Genomic DNA, 26,289 nt, shown 5'->3' on the forward strand with positions numbered 1-26,289 from the left:
TACATGTGTGTGCATGTGTGTCTGAGTGTATGTGTGTGTATATATGTACACGTGTATGTGTCTGTGTTTGTATTCATATGTGTATATGCATGTGTATCTCTATATTTATGTGTGTATATATGTGTCTGTGTGTATTGTGTATATGCGCGTACATGCACATATACACACATGTGTATGAGTGTATCCATATGTGCATGTGTGTATTTGTGTGTGTGTATATGTATGTTTATATATGTGTATATGCATGTGTCAGTGTGTATGTATGTATTGTGTATATGTTTGTATGAGTTTATCTGTGTGTGCATGTGTGTATTTGTGTATATATATGTGTGTGTCTGTGTATATGAGTGTGCATGTGCTTTTGTGTGTATATGTGTGTACACATGTGTGTGTGCATGTGTGTCTGAGTGTGTGTTGTATGTATATGTGTACATGCATGTATGTCTGTGTATATTCATGTGTGTATGTATGTGTGTGTGCATGTGTGTCTGAGTGTGTGTTGTGTGTATGTGTACATGCATGTATGTCTCTGTGGATTTGTGTGTATGTGTGTGCATGTGTCTGCGTGTATGAGTATGTAATGTGTGCATATGTGCACATGCACCTGTGTGCACCTGTGCATATTCAAGTGTGTGTGTGTGTGTATTTGTATGTGTATGTGTGTGTACGTGTGTCTGCATGTATGAGTTTTTTATTGTGTGTATATGTGTGCACACACACGAGTGTGTGTATGTGTCTGTCTGCGTGTATATGTGTGTATTGTTTTTTTCCTTCCACTATGAAGTTCTAGGTTATATTTGAGTGTGCATGTGTGTCTGTGTATGTGTTGTGTGTATATGTGTGCACACATGTGTGTGTCTGTGTGTCTCTGTGTGTGAGTCTGTATGTGTATTAGTTTTTTCCTTCCACTATGAAGTTCTAGGGATGAAACTCAGGAAGATGTTCAGACTTGGAGGTAAGTGCCTTTATCCACTGAACCATCCCATGGGCCTTTGACCTTGCTTTGAAACTCAACATTTGGACTTCTTTACTAGTTTTGTACTCTGATTTTTTTAATGCAATTCAAATCACTATATAAATAAGATGCATTAGAACTCATTATAAACATACCTCAAAGCCTTTAAAATAGGGGAGATTATTTCTAGTTAGTCATTGGCAGCCACCAGCTCTGAAGTGTCAGTGAAGTTTTACAGCATCCAACAGCTGGTGGAGGGAGAAAGCAAGAAACAGGCCACGCACAGAGGAATCCTTGTTATGCGTCAGTTCGTTGGGTTTTTAAATAACCCTCTAGAAAACTAAAGCAGGAAGCCGCGCTTTATTTAAATGGCCACTGCGGCTGTTTCAGTCTTCAAAACTCTGTTGTTTGTCCAAAAGCCCTTGAATCCAGCCTCCTCTTGGATAAGGTGGATTTTTCTGGGCTTTTCCCTAGGCTCTGGACTCCTACGCTTCTTTTCCACACCCCACAGCCCCGCCTCTTCTGCCCTAGGCACCGCTCCAGGGTCTGTGATTGGTGCGCTTCTGAGCTCACAGCCTGGCCTTTTAGGGACTGTTGTTAGGCCTTTAAAGTGATAAGGGAAAGGGTCCAGTGGCCGCTTTTATCAGCCAATCATTTTCTTGACATCCCAAACGGAGGGGGAAGCCCAGGATGCCTCCCTGTTACTCTTGGTTAACCTCTTGGTTGGAGGGGAGGGTTGGGAGCAGTGGCTTGGATCACAGCCAGCGCTGACCTGGCACCTGCTCCCCCAGCGTCACTGCGGGATTTGTCCAGCGACTTCCCTAGCAGGGGTGTGTTAGGGGGAGTCCTCTTTCCGACTGTCGAAATGGTTATCAAAGTGTTTGTTGCCACATCTTCTGGGTCCATAGCGGTAGGTGTCTGGGGGCTTTGTGGGCTTTCTTCCTATGTGATTTTCTGGATCACTCTTAGCTGGAGGCAGAAGGAGTGGGTATGCCCTGGCTTTGGCCTTAAATGCTGTTTTTGTTTTTGCGTGGGAGTCAACTGCTCAGTGCGGTAAGCATGAGTGCCCTTCGCTTTTTGCCTCTGTCTTCGTGATGTTGGAAAAAGTTTGTGAAGTGTGTAATCTAGCATGTGATTGTGAAAGGTGACTGGAGGGTGGAGTGTTTCTCTTTTTATCCTGTGCTTTGTGTGCTGTTGGTATTAGTCATTTGGTTGTTTTTTTTTTTTTTTTTTTTTTTTTTTTTTGGGTGCTTTACCATTCATTCCGTAAGACAGACTAAAACTTGGAGACAGATGATGATGGGTCAGGGAGAGATGGATCAGATCGCCAAAACAACTCCTCCAGGGCATAGCTCCTCCTATATGTGAAATAGCTGGAAGCATTTCGAAGATAGTAGGTGTGATGCTTTTATTTGTAGAAAATGATGTCACAATGACAGCAGCAAACTCATCTGAGGCCATAGTTTTAAATGCTCTCAGAAATGAGGGCACCCAGAATGTGAGCCAAAAGGCCGGCTCCAAGCACGGCTTATCCTGGATTGCTCGAGACCACCCACCCTCTGATTCCGGCCTGGATTCATCCGCCGGCTGAAGAAGTAAGAGCGACTTAGAGGCTCAGTTCTAGGAATGAATCGTAGGAGACTGGATTCAGGTGGACTCCAGTATCTGTCTGGTGGAGGTTTCTGGCTCGTATTTTAGCAGAAACGAGGAAGGCCATGGGAAAAACAGCCTATTAACCCCAAGAGTTAGAGACCACAGAGAGGGGCTGTTTCCTTTTATAGCTGCTTCCTACAGGGTCTCAGGTTGCGACTGCAATTCTGACAGTCATTCCGCAGAGGTGTTTCCAGGCCTTGGCTAAGTACCAGCCCCAACCACAGTTTGTGGAAGGCCACCAATCCCAAAGCCCAGACATTCAGGAGAATTTCCAGAGAAGGCAGGTGAAAAACAAAAAGAGTTTGGCAATCCCATCCACCCGTCCACGATGGTTTCTGTGGTTCTGTTCATTCTGTAAGATATAGACTAACTCAGGCTTAGAAATAGATGACATGTCATGTGGCCCCAAGCTGATGCCCTGGACTAGGGGAAAAAGAGGCATACACAGCTCGAGTGGAGAATTCCAATCACAGAACTTGCCATCACAGACCTTGGCTATTGGTGACTGTGGACTTGCTGTTTGATGGGTATATATAAGAGCACCATCCATGTTTCTTCAGTGCTGGGTTCACACCCGGGGCCTCACACTTGCTGTGCAAACATGCCTCCTTACCACTATGCTGCATCCTGGGAGTTTATGCTCGTGCGGGGGGTTTTAAGATTGAAAATAAATTTTCAAGGAGAGTCGCTTTGGTGGGCCAGTTTTGAAGCGCGTTTCAAGCGTTAGCACTCAGTGTTGAAGACTTTTCACAGTCATTTACTTGTTTTTAGTTTTAGGTGCACGGATATGTTGTGTTCATGTATGTTAGTATACCACATGTATACCTGATGCCCATAGAGGCCGGAAGAGGTGTAAGATCCCCTGGGACTGGAGTGATAACAGATGGTTGTGAGCCACCACCCAGGTGGGTGCTGGGAATTAAAACCAGGTCCTCTGTAGAGCAGCCGTGCTCTCAGCCGCTGAGCCATCTCTCCAGCCTATCATTTATCTGATCTGTGTGGCTGTTTGTATTCTTCGGACAACGGGAATAAACCCACGGATTTCTTTGGTTTGTTTATTGTCCTGCATTCTTGAAGTCTGGGAGTCCATTCTGGCCTTGGAGAATCTGGCTGGCATGGTGTGGTGTGGTGTCTCCCTTCTTCATTCAGGACCTGGGAATGGCTGAGTTAACTGTGACTCCCTAGACGAATATTTCAGTGCCACTTGTAACTGGCCTTGGAGGAGGTATTTCTCCTTGCTAAGCCTCAATTTCCTTGTCTGTAAAATGAGGATAAGAATAGTGTTCACCTCATAGCTTGGTCATGAGTACTTCTGAGTTACCACACTCGGGTGCCCAGCACCGTGCCAGGGCCTGGGCAGGCGCTGGAAAGTTTTGTGATTATTGATGCTAGTCACTGGCAGCTGTTTGCTCATGCTAGCCGCCATTTTAAGTTCTACTAGCTACCACGAATTGATTATATCATCGACGATATATATTAATGATCACTATAGTTGTCATCATTAGTAGTCACTGTGGTTATTAGCAACTATTTCTAGGAGAACTAAGGCTATGGTCTACATATTACACGTTAGAACTGTCTAAAACCACATAAGTGGAAGAGCTTCTTCCATAAGGAATGAGGGCATGCCAGGTGGCGGTGGCACACCCGGGAGGCAGAGGCAGAGGCAGAGGCAGAGGCAGAGGCAGAGGCAGAGGCAGAGGCAGAGGCAGAGGCAGAGGCAGAGGCAGAGGCAGAGGCAGAGGCAGAGGCAGAGGCAGAGGCAGAGGCAGAGGCAGAGGCAGAGAGGCAGGTGGATCTCTGTGAGTTCGAGGCCAGCCTAGTCTGCAGAGCAAGTTCTATGACAGCCAGGATGACATGGAGAAACCATCTTAAAAAACAAAAACCCCTTTAAAAAAAAGAATGAGAACACAGCACCCCACATCTTCATGCCAAGTGTTCAGGAATGAGAAATTTCACCCAACCGCTTCTTGACAGGAAAATCCATACAGTGGCTGCTTGCACCTCGGCTGCACACGTGTTGTGGTCCACAAAGATCACAGGTTTAGAGAATGAGTTCTGAACCAACAAAAACCAGCCTACAATCTCATTGGCAGGACCTGAATGTGTGCATCAGCCCCATTTTAACAATCGCATTCAAAGATCCGGGCCACACTGTACCATGTTGAGGAGGGCTTTGTCCTAGGAGAATGTGGAAGGCAGGGGAGGGTAGGTGTCTTCTCTAGAAGGCTGTCCCTGTAGTGGGGTAGCAGGACAAAGAGGAGAGAGGAGAGAGTCTTCACTGTTTTCAAGGTGTTCAATTCCCTGCAGTGGCCACTCTTAAGGCAGAGTCTCACAGGGACTTCCAGGATTCTCAGTCCGCTCTCCCATTAGATTGATGGAATAAATGTGATGGGGAAAGTGGGACTCTTTGGGTGAGTGTGTATGTTAGTGAGCATGTGTGTGCATGTGTGTGCGTGTGTCTACCCACACATGCTGAGGCCAGAGGAGGGTGTCCGGTACTTTATCATTATCTGCCTTCTTCGCTTGAGACGGGATCACTCACGGAGTCTGGGACTAGGCTATCAGCCCATAGACCCACAATCCTCCTATCTCTGCTCCCCATAGATTGTGGTTACAGGTGTGCAGGTGGATTGTTTACAGGTGTGCAGGTGGATTGTTTACAGGTGTGCAGGTGGATTGTGGTTACAGGTGTGCATGTGATGACACCCAGATTTTTATACAGATTCTTGGATCTGAATTCCTGTTTGTGAAGCAAACACTCTTATGTGTCAAGCTCTCTCTCTACCCTTAAATCATTTTTAGTTTGTCTCTCTTTCCATCCCTAAAAAAAAAAAATAATTCAGTCTGAGTGCCAGTCTTGGAAAATCCACAATTCATCAGAGACTCACTGTTGTAATCTTAAAATACTGATCAGAACATGTATCTGACAATCTAGGCATGATGGCACACACTTGTAATCCCAGCACTTAGAAGGCTGAAGCAGGAAAAACATAGGTTTGAAGTTAGCCTGGGCTACATAGCTAGCTCTAGGCCAACTTGGGCTGTGTAGGGAGACCCTGTCTTGAGTAAAACAAAACCCCACTTGATGGCGTGGCCAGCCTAACTGGGTACTGGGCGCCCGGCAATGCATGTTCCCCACTGTGACATAGAACATGTTTCCACGGGTCATCTCACTTATCATGAACACGAACACCCCAGAGGAGGACATCGGTGTCTGGTCTGCAGATGAGGAAATTGAAGTTGTAAGACCTTGCTCATAGAACGTCCTTGGAGTTAGGACACCAATGTCATCCACAACCTCCATCCAGCAGGCTTCACACTACAGTGTGGTGACCTCGGTTGGAAAGTCTCCTCACTGCACCTGACAATAGACAAGAGGTGTCAAGCGAAGGGCTGGGAGAGGTTTGGCTGTAGATACCCAGATACGCTGACAGACACAGAGCCTACTTGTGGGCAAATGCCACAGGATAGAGAAAGAGCTCTCCTAACCTCCACTGAGGTATCCAAGGCTTCAAACAGTGACTCCCTCCATGGGATGGAGAGAGGAGAGAGAGAGAGAGAGAGAGAGAGAGAGAGAGAGAGAGAGAGAGAGAGCGAGAGAGAGCAAACTAATGTTTTTTTAAGGGATGGAAAGAGAGTTGAACATGTAACAGTGCTTGCTGTGTGAGCTTGAGTTCAGACTGGCAGACCTGTTCCTTAGGAAACAGCGGGGCCCTTGGTGTCCTGAGGATAGAGAAGGGACCCAGGGAAGATGTGAAGTGAGTCTGGAGGGGATCTGCTGGGGTGCCATGTGCACCCCTCTTCTGTCATAAAGTGGGGCGAGTCCTCTGGAGACTGATGCTGTGTGCATGGGGGTCAGCTCAGGAGGCTACCAGAAGAGCAACTCTTTGGGAAGACCAGTGGGGGTGCTTGAGCAAGGTCCCACAGAGGGACAAGGTGGGTGAGGGCACCCACCAGAGAAGAAAGGCACTGCCTGATTTTTCCTCCTCTGGGCTTGACTTTAGGACCCTTTCTTCTTTCAAGCTCCTAGGCCAGGCTCCCTCACTTGTTCCACTCTGGCTAAGGAGACTGTTCTGTGTGGCCCTTGGTGAGCCAAGGGCAAACATCTCTTCTGTTTCCTTTCTGGGGGGCAGGTGCTGAGAACAACACCTAGTGTAGTGTCAGCACCCACTTGTGTGTCATGCCCCTCTGCTGGTCCTCTCTGATGGGAAGGTGCGGTTTTCGTTTTCTTTGTTTTGATGCTGCCCACAATTATCTGTGCTGAAGAGAACAGATGAAGGGAAGGACTGAAGCTGTATACAGGTCGACAAAGCGTGCTTCAAAAGCAGCTATGCACGCTCAGTACATTCACGATCGTTTCGCTCTGCTCTTCACAGATTAGGAAAAAACAGCAAGAAGTGGTGGGCTTTTTGGAAGCCAATAAAATAGACTTTAAGGAGCTGGACATAGCCGGGGATGAAGACAACAGGAAGTGGATGAGAGAGAACGTTCCTGGGGAGAAGAAGCCTCAGAATGGGATTCCTTTACCTCCTCAGATCTTCAACGAAGAGCAGTATTGTGGGGTGAGTGTTCAGTGTTTTGGCAAATTCCTCTGTGCATTCATCAGAATCAACTAGTTAGTTAATGTGGTGTGTGTGTGTGTGTGCGTGTGTGTGTGTATGTGAGAGTGTGTGTGTGAGAGTGTGTGTATGAGAGAGTGTGTGTGTGAGTGTGTGTATGTGTGTGTAAGAGAGAGAATGTGTGTGTGTGTGTGTGTGTGTGAGAGAGAGAGAGAGAGAGAGAGAGAGAGAGAGAGAGAGAGAGAGAGGGAGAGAGAGAGAGAGAGGGAGAAGGCCAGGGGTTAACACTGGGTGTCTTCTTCAATCACTTTTTACTTTGTTTTGAGGCAGGGTCTGTCAGTCACTGACCTGGAGCTCACTGACTCAGCAAGGTGCCTGGCAGAGGTGTCTCTGCCTGCTTTCCAGCACTGCGCTAACACACATACACACACACACACACACACACACACACACACACACACACACACCCCATTGCACTCTGCTTCCACACAGGTACTGACAACCTGAACTCAGGGCCTTGTGGCAGGCACCGTATCAACGGATGCGGATCTTAGTCCATTTGTTAGGAACATTTAAAGCAGATTAGCTTTGAGGAGTTGCTTGGAATCGTTCATAAATCACCATTTAAGAGTTAGAAGAGGGGATTGGGGATTTAGCTCAGTGGTAGAGCGCTTGCCTAGCAAGCGCAAGGCCCTGGGTTCGGCCCCCAGCTCCGAAAAAAAGAAAAGAAAAGAAAAAAAAAGAGTTAGAAGAGGGTAAAGTCAGTGGAACAATAGAAGGTTTGAGGGTGTTTTCAGTTTTTTATTTTGAGGAATAGAGGTTACTTGTACTTTAGGTAGAAGGATTGATTCCAGTTAGCCTTATGACGGGCATATTCAGCAGACACGTGATAAATTCTTTTTTTTTGGTTCTTTTTTTCGGAGCTGGGGACCAAACCCAACGTGATAAATTCTTAAAGACTGACTAGCAGACATGTGTAGTGTTATACCAGACACAAGATGAATTTGTTCAAGCTTACCCAGTTAGTTTAAATGTGTTCTGGGCATTTTGATAATAATGGAAGCTTTATTCATATTTAAATTCATTTGTGTGCCTGTGTGTGTGTGTGTGTGTGTGTGTGTGTGTAAGAGAGTGTGTGAGTATGTGTGTATGGCAAGTGTGCATGGTGTTGTGTTTGTGTGAGAGTGTGTGCGGGTGTGTGACTGTGTATATGTGTGTGTGGTGTGTGTTTGTGTGTGCATGGTGTTGTATGTGTGCCTGGTGTGTATGTGTGTGTGTGTGTGTGAGAGTGTGAGTGAGTGTGTATGTGTGCATGGTGTATATGTGTGTGTGCATGATGTGTGGTGTAAGTGTGTGTGTGTGCATGGTATGTATATGTGTGTGTGCATGGTGTTGTGTGTGTGTGCATAGTGTTTGCATGTGTGTGTTCTTGAGTGGGTGTGTTTGTGTCTCCTGCATATGGAAGTCAGGGGACAACCTTGGGTTTTTCTCCTCAAGCATCTTCCACCTTGCCTTCTTGGGATGAGGTCTCTTATTGGCATGGAACTTGCCCAGGCTAAGCTGGCTGGATGGTAGGTGCCAGGGCTCCACCTGTCTCTGCCTCCTTGGTGCTGAGGTCATCGGTGTGCACTGCCATCCTTTTTTTCCCCTTCTTTTTACATGGGCTCTGGGGAAGGAACTCTGAGGTGCAAACTTAAAGGTTCTTTGGAAATTCAGTTGGATGGTGTTTTGCTGGGGCAAACACGTGGAGGAGCATCTCGTTCAGGTGGACCCAGGCGTGAAAAGCTAAGGCAGACGAGTGAAGGAACGTTTTGCTGAAGCGGACTCAGCAGAGAGGATGTTCTGCTAAAGCCAGCACCTGAAAGGACACATGAAAGATTCTTTGCTAATGGCACACGTGTATTGGTCCACCTTACATGCATAGCTGAGCTGCATTTGTGGGGACTTCGCAGAGAGAAACACTAAAAACCTTCCGGTGGCGTACTGCCGTTTGTCTCAGCCTCCAAGGACTTGGGCTGATTGGAAGCATGCGCTGAGGCAAGACCGTGCTGAGGCAGGGCGCATGGAGGACACGTGATGTTTGGAGATTATAAACAGGACTTGATGGAGTGACGAAGAGAGCTAGGCTTGCTAATAAAGCTGGCTGTGCAATGCCTGTGGGTCTCACTTCTTCGCTGATCTTTACTTCTCCGAGAGAGGCACAGCTGAGAAAGATCTTCCGGTGCTCCTGCTGGTCCCTTCTGCTGACTCCAGCCTAGGCTGAGACCTGGCTGTCTCTGCTAGGTAGTGTCACCACTGTTGCTAAATTGACTCTACCAAGCTGGACTGCTGGTGTGTCTGTGAGGCGATTGGGAGTGGATAGGGCTGCTGCCGCCAGCTATCTTGTGAGCTGAGCTGCCGATTTCTAGACAACACACACGGGAGTTGCCACAAAGTAGGTTTCTAAGTAGGTCCACTTCCCCCATATCCTTTCTTTTCCACTACCTCTGGTTACAAGGAAGGTTAAAGCGTTTAAGAACCATCACTAAAAATAGGATTTGAAAAAATTAAAAAGTTACAGAGCTCAGATCCTTGTGCCTGCAAGGCAAGCACGTCCTTGGCAGGTTACGGTCTCCAGACTCACTGTCTGCTCTTTAACACAAAAGTTTTTGAGCCTCTGACTTGATGTATGAGTTGTTGCTTGTTAGGGGCTTAGCTTGCTTGCTTTGAGTTTTTTTTTTTTTTAGAAAACTGCCACAGACTTTGTGGCTTAAAATAACAGATATTTTTTCTCTCACAGTTCCCGAGGCCATAATGGTGCTGGTAAATGCTTGGAACATTCTGGAAGCTCTTAAGGAGAGCCTGGGCCATTCCCTTCTGTCTGTCGCTCAGGTTTACTGATAGCCCTTGGCTTGTAGAAGTATCATTCCAGACACGGTGTCTGGGGCTCTCCCTGTTTATATCAGTGTCTCCATAGGGCCTTCCTGAAAGGATAACAGTCATTGAAAAAGACTCACTCTAATTTTAGTATGCCTTTCTAACAGGTACAGCTGCAAATATCTTACTTCCAAATAAGGTCACTTTCTGAGGTTACAAGTAGACATGGGCCTGTGTGTGAAGCACTTGAACCGACTACAGGAATCCACAGGCCAGATTAACTTCTTTAGAGGCTTAGCTACAAGTCCTGTGGGTGAGGGAGCGCTTTCGGCTTCAGTTTCCTCAGTTCCTGTTGTGGGGCGGGGGTGGTGGTGGTGGTGGTGGTCTATTTCAAGTCTTGTACTTGGGGCTTCCGGGAGTATAGAAAGGATTTCCTCTGTGAGCAAAGTCCTCTTCCATCCACTGAGGTGGCTAGTGTAAGGTACTCACTGCCAAGCCACTGAATTCTATCTTCGGATCCCATTGCTCCCAGAAGTTGTCTGCTGATCTCCACACTCTCCACACGTGCATGGCGGCACGTTCACCCTACCCCTACAGTAAATCGATGTAATCAAAATAATACAAAACAGAACCTATTTTTCTCTAGCCTCCATCCACCCCCTCCCCCACCCCCCAGTCCTGGGCAGGGTAATGCAGGAGGGAGCCGTGGTGGCAAGGAATTTTTCTGCAATAGGTTCTTTATAAAATAAAATAAGATTTATTTAATTTTATTTTTGAAATTTATCTGTATGTGCACGCATATGTGTTCGTGCATGTGTGTGTGTGTATGTGTGTGTGTGTGTGTGTGTGTGTGCGTGTACCTGTGCATTTGCTTGTATGAAGTTCCCACAGAGACCAAAAGAAGGCATCAGATTTCTTGGAGCTAGAGTTGCAGGTCTGTGTGAACCACATGATGTGGGTGCTAGGAGCTAAACGCAAGTCCTCTGTGAGAGCAGCAAACACTTTTTTAAAAAAAAGAATTATTTATTTAATGTATATGACTACACTGCAGCTGTCTTCAGACACACCAAAAGATCCCATTATAGATGGTTGTGGACCACCATGCACTTGCTGAAATTTGAACTCAGGACCTCTGGAAGAGCAGTCAGTGCTCTTAACCGCTGAGCCATCTCTCCAGCCCCGCTGGAGCAAACACTCTTAACTGCTGAGCCACACTGCTCCTGCACCCCAGTTTCTTTCAATATTAGAAAAATTAGAAAAATTCATACTTGTGCACATTGAAAGATTAAATGACTTCAAAGACTCTTCAATATGAATCCCTCTCACCCTAATCTCTGTTTATAATTTTAGTTACAGTCCCCCATCCTCCCACCCTGAGGTAGCCATCCAGGCCCTTACAGGGCCTCAGGCTCAGAAGGGCTCTACTTGGTCTAATTCTCTGCTGCTTTTAGTTTCCAGCCACGTTTAAACCAAGGGCCTGGTGTGTCTATTTTACCCTGGCCTCAAACAGTGTGTAGCTAGTCCTGCTTGGAGGCAACCAGTGTTGGCAAATTCCTGTTTGAAATGTTCTATGGGTACTTGTCCCTAAATAGGGACAAGGGCCACAGCCAGAGAGTGACATCGATCTCTCTACATAACCTTTTCTATTATTATATTTTAAGAAATCGTTTGTCAACACTGGTTTTTGAAACCTTTGAAGACTTTAGGGTGGCAGGAAAGATGGCTCAGCAGTTAAGAGCACTTGTTGTTCTTACAAAGGACCTGGGTTTGGTTCCCAATATCTGCGTGGTAACTCACAACCACCTACAAATCCAGTTCCAAGGGATTTGACATCCTCTTCTGGCCTCTGCAGACAGCATGCATGCACATGTACATACATGCATACATACATACTACAAAGGACTCGTGAAGTAAAAATCAAATGGCATGAACTAAAAAGTCTGTGCTGGCTGCTTTTCTGTCAACCAGACTTGGGTTAGAGTCATCTGGGAAGAGGAAACCTCAATAAAGAAAAGGCTCGCACCGGAATGGCCGGAGGGCGAGCCTAAGAAGCATTTTCTTTTCTTTCTTTCTTTCTCTCTTTCTTTCTTTCTTTCTTTCTTTCTTTCTTTCTTTCTTTTTTCTTTCTTTCTTTTTTCTTTCTTTCTTTCTTTCTTTTTTCTTTCTTTCTTTCTTTTTTCTTTCTTTCTTTCTTTCTTTCTTTCTTTCTTTCTTTCTTTCTTTCTTCCTTTCTTTCTTTCTTCCTTTCTTTCTTTCTTTTTTTTAAAAGTGGGTTGTTCACTTTCTTTGTGTCTATCAAACTGAGAAAAATTTGTGTGCAGATATCACAGAACAACATCAACCATTGAATAAATGTGATTCTTCAATGCACACTCGAAGAAGAGGAAAATTCTGTTGGTTTTAAAAATCTGGCATAAATATATTAAAGCTGACAAAAACCAAAACAAAACAGGGCCAGCTACATCACTTCTTCCTACCAAAAACGTACGAAACATTAGCCTCTAACTAGATAAGTGCGATACTTGTCTTCAGAGTTTGACTTGAGTAACGGTGTTTTGAAGTATTGAGCTGGAAGGCTGCTGAAAATAAACCGCGAACAGCCGCACGTCTCCATTCGTCTCAGATGACGTCGGTCATGGAGGCTGAGTGATTCTGTGCACTTAAGGTTTCCAGGTGATGAATTTTCTTGACTGATGACAGATGTGAGTGGGCACAGATCACTGCGGGTAGGACCACTCCTAGGCAGGTGATCCTGGTGCTATAAGAAAGCAAGCTGAGGGGGCTGGGGATTTAGCTCAGTGGTAGAGCGCTTACCTAGGAAGCGCAAGGCCCTGGGTTCGGTCCCCAGCTCCGAAAAAAAGAACCAAAAAAAAAAAAAAAAAAAAAAAAAAGAAAGCAAGCTGAGCAAGCCATTGAGAACAAGACTCCTCCATGGCTTCTGCGTCCGCTCCTAACTCCAGTTTTCCGCTATGCTTCAGTTCCTGTCCTGACTTTTCTCTAATGGACTGAGAGTGTAAGCCAAAATAAATCCTTTCCTCCCCAACTAGCTTTCGGTGAAGGCGTTTTATCACAGCAATAGAAACTCTAAGATACTGTCGATATAGTCTTACCCATGAGTAGAGTGCAGATTATAATCATTTCAGTTATTCAAGGGTTCTTAACGGTTCATGTTCTTGGTCAGCCATACCCTGGGCCCTGGGACAGCAGGGGCAAGCAATAGATGTCTCTACACCAGGAGGTGGGGTCATCAGGTGCTTGGGAGTCCTGAGCATCTGCTGTGCAGAGCAGATGAGGATGTCTAGGGATTCATGGCAGACAGACAACGATCAGAGAAAGGCAACACCAGATGGGAAGCCAGACACAGTCAAGGCCAGATTACCCGACCAAGAGGGAATCACTGTTGGAAGAAGCAGACATGACTGTCGATGATGAGTCCAACTGGGCCGGGGTGATTATCTGAGGACCAAGGCAGCCTGGGCTTTGGACAACTAAAGAAGGCTTGACTATTAGCATCTTTATAATATAGATGTGAGTGTCCCTGGCACTCAGGGAAGTAGGGAGGTCAGAATACAAACCCAGTGGGGCGAGGAAAGGCTTCTCTGCATCTGGTCATTCCAGGCACTGTGCACCCCCAACCCCCATCACATCCCTCCCTCTGTGCACCTGCCCCTGGTCACATCCTCCCTCCGCAGTCTTTCCTCTATCTCCTGTATGTATGTGTGTGTTCTTATGCTATGTAGGTACATGACAATGCACGTAGCAGACATAACATTAATGGATTTACTTTATAGCTGTATGGCTTAGTTATCAATTGACAAAGCAAACTGAGAGGCTGTTTTGTCCTTGATGACTCATAGAAAGGGGGCTGGGCTTGTGGCTTATTCTAGCTTCCAAGTGTATAATGGGTTTAAATATTCTCTTTCTTTGCTTCAAGGATTTTGACTCTTTCTTCTCTGCAAAAGAAGAAAATATTATTTATTCATTCCTTGGTCTGGCTCCCCCTCCTGGGTCAAAGGTAAGCTTGGACGCCCTGGGTGGACTAGTACAGGCTATAATGATAGAAGATAGACCTGGTAAATATCAGTGCTCATCAATGATACTCTAAGACAACATGATATTATTTTTTAACTTGCAGAACACTTCATGAATTTACATGTCACCCTTCTGTGGGTGCTCTGCTTATATCTATACATTTTAATGTGTGTGTGTGTGCACATGTGTGTGCTTGTGCATGAGTGTATGTGTAATGTTTATGTGTGTATACTCAGAACATTTGTGCATGAGTGTGTGTATGCATGTGTAATGTTTGTGTTTGTGTGTATACCTATGCATGTATGCATGTGTGTGCATGTGTATATACCTGTACATTTGTGTATGAGTGTGTGTATGCTTGTACTTGTGCATGTATGCATGTGGGTGCATGTGTAATGTTTGTGTGCATTTGTGTGTGCATACCTGTGCATTTGTGTATGATTGTGTGCATGTGTAAATTGTGTTTATATGATTTTTAATAGAGACTTCATTGAGGAAGTGTGTGCAGAGAGATAATACAAAGGTTTTACTAGACAATTTCCCAGTTTTGCTTTCATTCTTTTCTAGTTAGTTTTGCAGTATTTAATAAATGTGAATGCTGGGGTGAGGCCAGGGGGTGCAGCTCAGTGCAATGGCTTAGAAGAAGGCCCTGGGCTCAGTTTCCAGCATCAAAAAAGAAGAATAAAAAGGGGGAAAGTGTCACATCTTTGTGTTCGGTGATCTAAGTCTTTGTGAGGTGCATAGAAAAACCACTTGTATGACTCCACAGTTACGTCATCGTGACTGACTTCTCATCAAGCTCCCGAACGTTCGCTTCACATGGTGCAGGAGGAGCTGAGAGTCCTACATCTTCATCTGAAGGCAGCTAGCAGAATACTCACTTCCAGGAAGCTAGGATGAGGGTCTTAAGCCCACACCCACAGTGACACACCTACTCCAACAAGGCCACACCTACTCCAACAGGGCCACGCCTACTCCAACAGGGCCACACCTACTCCAACAAGGCCACGCCTACTCTAACAAGGCCACGCCTTCTAATAGTGCCACTCCCTGGGCTGAGCATATCAAACCATCACAGCAGTGGAGCCCCGACGTGGAAAAACACCTTCCTACAGTGTGCTGCAGCAAAGTTAAAGAAATACATGACTGTGCCGCTTGAAACAAATAATGGAAGTTATGATCACTAACCTATAGTTCTTTATTGTCTGATGACAAACTCTTGTTTAAAATATACGTTTTATTAGCTGGGCATTGTTGCCGCGCACCTTTAATCCCAGCTGGGAAGCAGAGACTGGTGGATCTCTGAGTTCCAAAAAGCCAAGCCACGCAGAGAAACCGTCTCAAAAAGACTCTCCCATTGTATCAGTAATAATTAATGAAAATTTAAAGATAAATTCTGTTCCTAATTATTATTTGTGCACAATATATGTGAATACATGCATGGTGTGTGTGTATATGTGTGTGTGTGTGTGTGTGTGTATGTATATATATATATATATATATATATATATATATATTGCATCTGGCTCCCTTGGAGGTCAGAAAAGGGCATCGAATCCCCAGGGACTGGAGGCCCAGATGGCTGTGAGCCACCATGTAGGGGCTGGATATTGAATCCACATTCTCTGCAAGACCAGTGAGGGCTCTTAACTATGGAGCCATCTCTTCAGCTTACCCACAGAATTCTTCTGTTTTATTTTAGCAAGTATCAGAGGACGATATCCAATTATACATGCAGCAGGAGTTCCGGCTCTAGTCAGCAGAGATAGATGATCATTACCATGTTACATGTTGATAGAGATAATGTTATAGCGCCACATTTGTTACTTACAATGTTACAGGACCACATTTGTTACTTACAATGTTACAGCGCCACATTTGCAGTACACTGCTAGAGTGTGGTTATTCCAGGTCAACATTTGTGTATCCTGGTGGCTACTGTCCTCAGGGAGTCACCTCATGATAACATAACAGACTCAACAGCAGATATCATAACAAACTCAACAGCAGCATCAACATCAAGATCTCTGTTATGGATTTTCTCTTAGGAAAATATCTGTTTAATCAATAAGACACAAATGACATCTCAAGATTTGGTTTTGTTTTGAGACAAGTTTCCATTGAATAGATTAGGCTGACTTTGAACTCAACGATTCTCTACTTGAAGCTGCCCCAGTGCCAGGGGCCATCCCTCTGAGATAATGTGATTTTGTGATCTATAGTCCAAGGTAAGGTATGATGAAACATTTTGATATAATTTATGTAGCAGTGACCAGCATGTAACAAATGTCAAAACATTTAAATGAATCAGAGGACTTAGGGGAACATGTCAAGAAGACTATGGAAGGTAGGAATTGGAGCTTCTAGAGATGTTCTGGAATTCTCCAGTTTGAAACTGGATAAGCAACAAAGACAATGAACAGCACTGAACATAAGATTGTAGTTCAGGTCAGAGAGAGAAGCACAGTAGCAAGAGATAAAAGACAAAAGGGTAGAATGTGGGAAAGGCCAGACATCAGACACGAAACATCTGATGTGTGTGCAGCAGGAGTTCTTGGAGGCCAGGAGTTCTAGGACCCCAGATGCCAGACATGAGAGATCTGGCATGTAGCAGGAGTTCTAGGAGGCCAGGAGTCCTAGGATCCCAAATCAGACATGACAGATCTGCTGTGTGCAGCGGGAGATCTAGAAAGAGTGGAGGTCCTGGGAAGGAAAGGAGTTGATACTGGTGGAAGAGTTGCACATCCTCTGTGCAGCCAGTGAGGAGTGTCTTTAGAGTCAGACACTATAAAGAGTCCCTGAAAGGTGGACATAAAAAGGCTTGGATTGAGGAAGGAAATCTCTAGGTGGACCACTGTTGCGTTGAGTAAAATGAAGGCTGAGGAAAGAATAATTGAATTAGTTAAAAGACACAGAAGAGAGGTACATCCTCAAGATAATTTTCAACTGTTTTCAACTATTTGGTGTAGGTGACAAAATCTGAGGAAGCGTCTTCCCTTCCCAATGGAGATGTAGCAGGAGAGGCAGAGGGGGCTGCAGAGGTAAGGGCTGGTGCTGCCAGTGTCCTCAGGGTGGCTGATTGTCCTGACATTTCTCTCTTTATTTTGTCTACCTATATATTCTATATCTGTCTGTCTATCTGTTCATCTATCTGTCTTCTTTCATCTATCAATCTAGCTCTACCATCTATTTCTCTATCATCTATCAATCATCTATCTCTATCTATCGATTATCTGTATCTACCAATCAATTGATCTGTCATCTAGCAATCATCTATGAGTTCTCTTTCTACCATCTATATAATCTATTATGTATTCTGTGTCTATGTATCATCTATCTAAGATTATCATCTATCATCTGTCTTTTATCTATTTTCTATCCATCCATTCATCCATCTACTCATCCATCCGTCCACCCACTCATCTGCCCATCTACCCATCCATCCACCCCAACCATACCCCGTCTACCCATCTGTCCATCCATCCATCCGTCCATCCTTCCTTCCTTCCTTCCTCCCACCTGCAAGCCCATCCATCCATTCATAATTCTATCTACCTTTCATTTATATTCATCCATCTATTCACCTGTCACCTTTACCACCCTTAAACTCAACACCTCACACTCAGCACTTTATGGCTACAGCATGCATGCAGTCAGCCTGTTAGCAGTTTGGGGAAGGGGGGAACTTGTGTCAGCATCTGAATGACCTTGTGCAGAGGAGGTCTCTGCTGGTGTCACTTATGTGCCATGGTGGAAATGGGAAATCACAGCAGGTGTGGTCTGCCCTTTTACTTGGGAGCTCACTGAAGGTCAGCGATGCCTTAAGTTTCTTTTCTAAACAGGGAACAGAGAAGGCTGAAGAAAGTGGAGAAACTGAGGCACAGAAAGAGGACAGTGAAGACACTGGCGAGCTTTCTCAATCCCAAGAGAAGAAGGTGAGTGCTTGTTCTGTTCATGGTAGTCTCTCTGAACCTTTTCTGTTACTGAGCTCCTGGAAGGTGCTGGGAATTGTGCGGTGTGCTGGGTTCACAGCTTTGAGAGAGAACGTGGATGCTGAGAGCTTAGCTGTGAGGGACCAGCTATTCACTCCTGCTTTACTGCTCTGGAGCAGATGTGAGAGGGCCAGAGCGAGGACTCTGAGCCAGGCTTGCTGAAGAACAGCCAGTGCGGGCCTCAGTGATCATCACGTGTTTGTGGATAAGTCATATTCATGTTCCTGTCAGACAGGGTCCTTACTCCTTCGTCTTCAATGATGACTAACCTATTATGGCTTCCCATGAGCCTTTTGGAGAAAAAGGGCCAAGGTGTTCATGTGTTGGCGAAACAGCAGCAGGAAACTTGAGGACCGGCGCTCAGCACTGGGAAAGAAACTCATTGAATTCCGCATCCAGAGGGCCAACAAGTTGCAGGGAGTCTGAGGCACACGTGGGATCTGATCCCAAAGAGATTTGCTGTTCAGGGACAGCCAGATGATCAATGATGTATGGGACTCTATAAGCACCAGAGCAATGGGTGTGGGAACCACTTGCAGAATTTGGGAATTTGGTTGACAAGACATAGGGGTGATGTTGGCTGTCCAGTAACCTTGTGAGTTGGGGAGCGCTATAGGCCTTGGGCTGAGCCTCCCCAGGGAGAGTGTGTCAATAGGAGCTTCATGAGAGCTTCACAGTATGGTGGAAATACCACAACTGGCTCATGTTTGTGTTGGCTCTAATCAAGGTAAAGCTACCTTATGGGAAAAGGTCAAATTATGTTGAGTCCTGTTGGTTGCCAGCTGGTTTTCCTCATCTGAAAACCCAAAGCCCCTGCCTGGCTTGGTGACACACGGTTGGGTTCCCATCACACAAAAGTGCCTTTTATAAGGACAGTGTGGCTGTAGCTCCAAACGCTTGCAGGCCCAAGGCTGGACTAAGGGTTAGAGACCCTGAGGCTACCCCGGCGCTCTCTCTTGCCAGTTCTAGGGCCAGCTGCACTTTCAGGCCATACTGGCAGGCCTAAGCATCATCACCAGCATCTGTGTCTGACACTCATCACCACTGACACCTGCCCTTGGTACTGTCCCAGTGCTGTGTCAGTGGCCCAACTCCCGGCTAAGTTCCCAACAGAAAATAGCTGCTGTGACAGGTCTGAGACTTCTCAGTTCCCATGTCTGCCCCTGGTGGCTCCCGTGGAGGACTGCACAGTGGCATCATGTGGATAATATGACACTCACTGTGCTGGTTCCCACCCAGTCTGCACCTGGCGATGACAGCCTTCTTCGTAAGTCTACGCGGTCATTTGCTAACCGTAAACTGGAGTTCAAGCACTTTGCATAGTTGGCTTTTTAACAGCTGCCCGTTTCAGACATTGTCTAATTCTGTGAGTTTATGTTAGGAAGCTTTTAAAATGGGTATATTGCACCTCAACCTAAGAAGGATTGGAGGCAGGAGTGGCATTTGCTAAACATATTCAATTCACATTTTATCGGTTGAATGAGCTATTGTCCCATACCGGGCAGAACTTCAGTGATTGGGAGGGAGCAATGGGACAGTAGAGTCCTGGCAGGAAGCCCGGCTCCGAGAGCTAACATCTCCAGGGCCCTCGAAATTACTTTTGGGGATAATTCCACAAGAGCACTGAGCAGACTACTGTTTGCATTTAGTACATATTCCAGGAGTGCTCAGTCCCTCTCCTGTTACTGACAGTTACCTGAGGTCGAGACCGGCAGTTACTGTGATAAAACCGCCCCCACTACTGCCCTCCAAGCACCATTTTTAAAAAAAAAATTTTTTTTTTATTAACTTGAGTATTTCTTATTTACATTTCGAGTGTTATTCCCTTTCCCAGTTTCCGGGCAAACATCCCCCTAATCCCTCCCCCTCCCCTTCCTTATGGGTGTTCCCCTCCCCACCCTCCCCCCATTACCGCCCTCCCCCCAACAATCTAGTTCACTGGGGGTTCAGTCTTAGCAGGACCCAGGGCTTCCCCTTCCACTGGCGCTCTTACTAGGATATTCATTGCTACCTATGAGGTCAGAGCCCAGGGTCAGTCCATGTATAGTCTTTAGGTAGTGGCTTAGTCCCTGGAAGCTCTGGTTGCTTGGCATTGTTGTACTTTTGGGGTCTCAAGCCCCTTCAAGCTCTTCCAGTTCTTTCTCTGATTCCTTCAACGGGGGTCCTATTCTCAGTTCAGTGGTGTGCTGTCCAAGCACCATTTTAAATAACACCTCGCTTCACTTAGATTTAGGAAAGTATGAAACCTTATAGAATTGATAATTCCATGCTGAATGTGGTGGATTTTAATCCAACGACAGGAGATTAAGGAAAAAACGAATAGAATTTGAGAGGCGGAAAGTAGGTATCAGGCCTCAGGTATTCTTGCTCCCAGGTTTTGCTTGTGTTTATTGAGTTTACATCTTGGCTCCACCAGTGGCAAAATCCTAGAGGTCCTGATAATAAGTAAGGGACAGGTCATACCCCCAGGGAACACACAGGACAGTCAGAGAGACGGACACCTCAGTGATGGCTGTGGGAACCAGTCGGAGGGCCTGTAACTCAGTCTTCTGGGCTATGAAATGTCTTCCCTGAAAACCTTATTTTGAATGAGTGCTGATGTAAAAGGACTTCATGTTTGGCTGAAGGAGTGAGGGGTTGGGAAGCTGGAGGGCTAGGCAGGGGCCAGCCAGCTTTTAGCCATTGTTTTAAACCACAAAGAAGATGTTCCAGGTTTGAGAGGAACGAGATGAAAGAATTATCCTTTAGGAGAGTTATTGGAGAGCAACAGCCCCTGGGATTCCCAGAGTGTGAGTGCCTTTGATGTGGGGAACTGAGGAAAGCCCTGGTTCTTTTTTTTTTTTTCCTGGGCTGGGGATTGAACCCAGGACCTTGCGCTTCCTAGGCAAGCGCTCTACCACTGAGCCAAATCCCCAACCCCGAAAGCCCTGGTTCTTAAAGGCTTCTGAGGATGGCTTGGAAGGGCAGAAGGTATCATACCACATGACCCAGCCTGTGGTCTGGGAGCCATGAGGGCAAGAAGGGGTTAAAGAAGAGAATAAAGTCATCCTGGAGTCTGGGCATCAGCTGCAAGTGGGAAGACTGCAAGTCCGTGGCTGGAGTTGCTGTGGCTTGAACTGAAGAGAGGCAGGCGGCAGGGTGATGGCAAGGTTTTAAGGTCTGTAGACAGCAGCCATGCCAAGGCCATGAGGTCTGAATGAGAACAAATGGGGGGGCTACAAAAGAGGAGTTGAAGAGAAGTGGGAAATGAAATCATTATAATCTCAACATTGTTTAAAGATTATCATCGTGCCATGCGCACGTATAGAGGTCAGAAGACGCCCTGTACAACCCGTTCTCCCTTCTACATTTATGTGGGGTGTGAGGATTGAACTCAGCTCATCCAGCTTGCACAGCAAGCTCTTCACTTGCATCTCTGAACCGAGCATTGTTAGGTCATCACAGCTGGGCTGTCTTATGCCGTGAGAATATGTGATGTTCTACTTGTGCAATGAGGTTCTATGCTATTAAAGTTTGTTTCTCTTAAAATTCAACGTAAGTCTTACTCCATTTTTTTTCTTTGTGGACCCAAGGAAGAAGAGGGAGAAGAGGGAGAAAAGGGAGAAGAGGGAGAGACAGCAGAAGAGGTAGGATCTGCCACCTTTAATGGTTTAATCAGCTGAGTGAAAACATTTGCTGGTGACACCCATGTAGCTTTTGCTACATTCCTCTCATGTGTGTGTGTGTGTGCGCGTGTGGTGGTGGTGTGTATGTGTGTGTGTCTGTGCATGTCTGTGTGCTTGTGTGTATATCTGTTTGTGTATATGTATAAGTGTGTTTGTATGTGTATGTATGTGTGCATATGTAAGTATGTATGTGTGTGTGCATGTGTGTATGTGTATATGTATATGTGTGTATATATGTTTATGCATGTATGTGGGCATGTATGTGTGTATATGTATAGGCATGTATGTGTATATGTGTATATATATATGTTTGTGTATATGTGTATGTTTGTATGTGTGTGCATGTGTGTATATATACATATATATGTTTGTGTGTGCATGTTTGTTTGTGCGTGCGCGCACATGCGTGTGCATGTGGCAACTGAACATCAATGTCAGATGTCTTCTTCAGCCACTCACCATTGTCTTTTGTGTGGCAGGTGTCATGAGAGCCCTCAGCTCTAGTTTGGTATCTTGTTCCCATTGTGTTTTTGGTGCTTGTGCTTCTCAGTAATGTCGTGGCTTTGTATAAACTAGACGGAAGAGGCAACAGAGGGAGGAGCAGAGGGAGAAGCTGAAGAAGAACCCGAGGAAGAGGGAGGAGAAGAGGAAGATTCTTAGGCTTTTCAGGCTGGTGCCTCAACTTTCCCAGGTAGGCCTGTCACAGGTGTGTCTCTCCTGCCCATCTCTGTGCCCTGCAGTCTTCAGAGTCTACCATATCCATGACTTGGCACTAGGGCATGGTAGGAAAGGAATGAGGAAGGGTTAGTGTGCATACCCTTCCTCCTTTATAAGATCATTATTTAAGAGCTGGCACAGAAGCAGCTCTCGGTGCGGCCTGTCCTGATGCCTCTATTTGCCGGCACCCTTGCATGTTCACAGCATGACTCATGCAAGATGCTGCCATCGAGATACTGATGATGCTGACTGCAAACTTAATCTGAAAGTCTCCGAGCTAGCTACTGCTTCATAAAAGACAATCGCTGTTGCTGTGCATGTCATGCTAAGGGTTGCACACTGTCTTCACTTATTAATATCAGCTGAAGACTCATGTGTGGACACATTGTGGACCAGGAACACTTGGGTGGACACTCTGTGGACCAGGAACACTTAGGTGGACACACAGTCACAGGACTTGATGTCTCCCCATATTTCTTTATGCCGTTGATACACACCACTACCACTTGGCTATAGACCTCTACTTTGTTTTGTTTTCTGGAGACAGGGTTTCTCTGTGTAGCCCTGGCTGTCCTGGAACTCACTCTGTAGACCAGGCTGGCCTTGAACCTCAGAGATCCACCTGCTTCTGCCTACCGAGTGCTAGGACTAAAGGCAAGCACCACCACCATCACCACCACCTGGCCACAGAGCTCTACCTTAAGGTCAACTCTCTGCCAGATTTTGGTAACAGCTCCACTGCTAAGGAATGAACTAGGACTCATATTTGAGAATTTTATAAAGTTTCATCTGAAGAACTGGGGAAAATGCAAAAGTGATGTGTATTTGTCATCAACCTAGGAGCAAAGCAAATTGCCACAGAGCCATAGAACCACAGGGCCACAGAACCACAGGGCCACAGAACCACAGGGCCACAGAACCATAGATCACAGAGCCACAGAGTTACAGGGCCACAGAGCCACAGAGCCCCAGGGCCACAGAACCACAGAGCCACAGGGCCACAGGGCCACAGGGCCACAGAACCATAGATCACAGAGCCACAGAGTTACAGGGCCACAGAGCCACAGGGCCACAGAACCACAGAGCCACAGGGCCATAGGGCCACAGAACCACAGGGCCACAAAGCCACACAGCCACAGAACCACAGGGCCACAGAACCACAGAGCCACAGGGCCATAAAGTCACAGGGCCACAGGGCCACAGAGCCACAGAACCACAGGGCCACAGAACCATAGATCACAGGGCCACAGGGCCACAGAGCCATAGATCACAGAATCACAGGTCACAGAATCATAGATCATACAGCCACAAAGCAAGACAGCCACAGAGTCACAGGGCCGCAGAGCCATAGATCACAGAGCCACAGGGCCACAGAATCACAGAACCATAAATCACAGAGCCACAGAGCCAGAGGGCCACAGAACCATAGATCCAGAGCCACAGAACCAGAGAGCCACAGAACCACAGGGCCACAGAGCCACAGGGCCACAGAACCACAGGGCCACAGAGCCACAGGGCCACAGAACCACAGGGCCACAGAACCATAGATCACAGAGCCACAGAACCACAAGGCCACAGAACTACAGTGTCACAGGGTCATGTGGCCACAGGGTTACATGGCCAAAGGTTATAGGGCCAAGGGTCACAGAGCCACAGGGCCACAGGACCATAGGGTCCAAGGGTCAAAGGGTCACAGGGTCACAGAACCACAGGGCCAAAGGCAGCTTCCCAAGTACTACAGATCCATGGCAACTCACACCACTTGCAGTTCTGATGCGATGACCATGAAATCCCGAATGTGAAATGGCACCACGGAGGGAGAAACCTTAGCGTGCGGTCTTCGCCCAGGTTCAATTCCAGAGTTAAAATGAAGGCGGTATGGTACTGTGCAGAGCATTCGGTGTGCTTCCCCGAGGGTTCTGGGCTGGAATCCAGCCCGCAGTGATCTGTTTCAAAGTCTGAACACCCGGACACGAGGGAGCGAACCAGGCAGCACCTCAGATTTCACCCTTGACTCCTACTTTCTTAGAGTGTGTCATGGCTGACAGCAGGAGTCCCTGAATCACTCAGCTTCCAGAGGTAAACCTGTCTCTGTGCCAGGGGATTTCACACTCAGTCAGGTTGGGAACACAACCTGCTGGAGAGCACGGCAGTGAACCGAACTGTGAAGACATTCTCCTGTCCAGCCTAGAGTTAGACTCCAGCCCGCGCCTGCATCTGAGGAGCCACAGTGCATGACATTCAGATCCTGCTTTGTTGTTTGATTTTTGTCTTTTGTCTCCTTCGGTCACCCTGCCTGGCCTTGAACTCATGAACTCACAGAGATCCTCCTGCTTCCGTCTGTAATGCTGGCTGTAAAGGCGTGGTGGCACATGCCCAGCACAGTATTCGGAATGAACAGATGGCTCAGCGGTTAAGAGTACTTGCTGCTCTCCTCCAGCGTTCAAGTTTGTTTCCTAGCACCTAAACTGCCTGTGACTCAAGCTCTAAGGGACCTGACTCCCTCCTGTGGCATCCATGGGCACCCTCACATACACACACAACACACACACATGTACACATGTGCATTAACGTACAAACATAAACAAACAAACAAAAAAACCCCGATGCTTCCCTGTGCATACCACTCAACACTGCTTTCTAATGGGCCTCGCGCTGTTGAAATGACCCCTCTGGGACTCTGTTGAAGATGCAACCGCTCTGCCTTCCACTAACAAATAGTCAGGAAGCTGTAGAGAGCTTGCCTTTCTCCTGGTGCTTGGTATATGTTAGATCTGACAGCCAGTACAAACCTGGCTCGGTTCTCATGGAGGACATTATTTTCTCTTCTTTACCTAGGGCCACAGATGGTAAAATGTGGCCCTGCCTTCCTGGTTTGTGTGTTGGATAGTGAAGATTGCAGTAAGTACTCTCTCTGTCTTTTAACAGTCTTCTCACGATATTTCCTTCCTTTTAGGATATTCAAGCCTCAAGGCCACATTTGAACTCTCTCTCCTCCTTTAACTCTATGAAATACTCAGCTGGAAGCCAGCCCCCTTCCCCCAGCACCCCTGGGTTCACCGAGGACCCGTGCCCTCCGAAACAGCTTGGTGTATGTGAATCCCTATCTCACCGTGTCAACATGAGGCTGGATGTGAAGACAGCACACATGCTGTGCCTACGGTTTATGCTCTTTGCTTAATGTTTGTTTCCTCTGCTGCCCACAAGTAGACCTTCTCGTTAATACTCTGCAAACGGGATCTTGAGGCGTAGTTTCTCTCTGTGATGCGGCCGAAGGATTTCTTTGTGTACCCGCTTGTTTTAGGCTTGGCTTTCAAAACAAAACACTTCCCAGAGAGCAATCATCAATAAAGATTGATAGCAAGAATCTGTCTGGTCTTATTATCCACCCTGTCCCTGCTCCTGGTTCATTCATCTCTCTGCCTCTTTGTGGACCTGAACTTGCTCGGTCTGTTCAGACTAAGTCCTGTGTACCCTGAGGTAGCTTATTTTTATTGCACTAATTGGTCCAGGTTTTCAATGGGCACTGATTGTTGTGCACTGTGTAGAGCCTGACTGAACTGTAGCACGGACACCCACACATGCAGGGATGTGGCTAGAACAAGGTGTCTGCAGCATCTTTGTATAATTTTGGCTGCAGGAACCCCTGATCCCCTGGCTGCCAATTGATTTGCATGGCCAGCAACAGCCGACTGCTCGGGATAGGTTGGACAACATCACTCTGCTTGCCTGCCCGTGTTACTTTATCAGAGATATTTTCTTCCCCGTGACATTCTGTAGTTCTCCCTTTCTCCCTGCCATTCTGTGCAGGGCTGGATGCCTGTGGGGGTGGGGGTAATGGTGGGGGAGGCAAGGCT

At 46.5% G+C, this 26,289-nt stretch overlaps 1 protein-coding gene across 6 annotated transcripts; it reads left to right on the plus strand.

Moving 5' to 3' along the window:
- The first annotated feature begins 1,503 nt into the window (after window positions 1–1,503).
- Sh3bgr (SH3 domain binding glutamate-rich protein) lies at window positions 1,504–25,799 on the plus strand. Of its 6 annotated transcripts, none has more exons than XM_006248184.3 (8): window positions 1,504–1,865; window positions 6,988–7,173; window positions 13,961–14,041; window positions 17,028–17,099; window positions 17,901–17,993; window positions 21,623–21,676; window positions 22,292–22,406; window positions 25,389–25,799. In XM_006248184.3, exons 1-7 carry the CDS (start codon window positions 1,821–1,823, stop codon window positions 22,373–22,375), a joined length of 615 nt encoding a protein of 204 aa, XP_006248246.1. In that variant the 5' UTR covers window positions 1,504–1,820; the 3' UTR covers window positions 22,376–22,406; window positions 25,389–25,799. The 6 variants fall into 6 exon arrangements, with proteins under 6 accessions (XP_006248246.1, XP_063126768.1, XP_038944503.1 ...); XM_039088574.2 differs by having other exon boundaries at window positions 1,823–2,008; XM_063270698.1 differs by lacking the exon at window positions 25,389–25,799 and having other exon boundaries at window positions 1,573–1,865; window positions 22,292–22,407.
- The last annotated feature ends 490 nt before the right edge of the window (window positions 25,800–26,289 follow it).

The sequence above is a fragment of the Rattus norvegicus genome, chromosome 11, assembly GCF_036323735.1.
Source record: "Rattus norvegicus strain BN/NHsdMcwi chromosome 11, GRCr8, whole genome shotgun sequence".
Classification (NCBI taxonomy): domain Eukaryota; kingdom Metazoa; phylum Chordata; class Mammalia; order Rodentia; family Muridae; genus Rattus; species Rattus norvegicus.

Bases quoted from the DNA above. Each gene is read 5' to 3' on its own strand.
- Sh3bgr (XM_006248184.3), top strand. From the start codon at position 1,821: ATGGTTATCAAAGTGTTTGTTGCCACATCTTCTGGGTCCATAGCG. The intron at 1,866-6,987 runs GTAGGTGTCTGG...TGCTCTTCACAG, and splicing joins CATCTTCTGGGTCCATAGCG to ATTAGGAAAAAACAGCAAGA. The intron at 7,174-13,960 runs GTGAGTGTTCAG...CTTTGCTTCAAG, and splicing joins ACGAAGAGCAGTATTGTGGG to GATTTTGACTCTTTCTTCTC.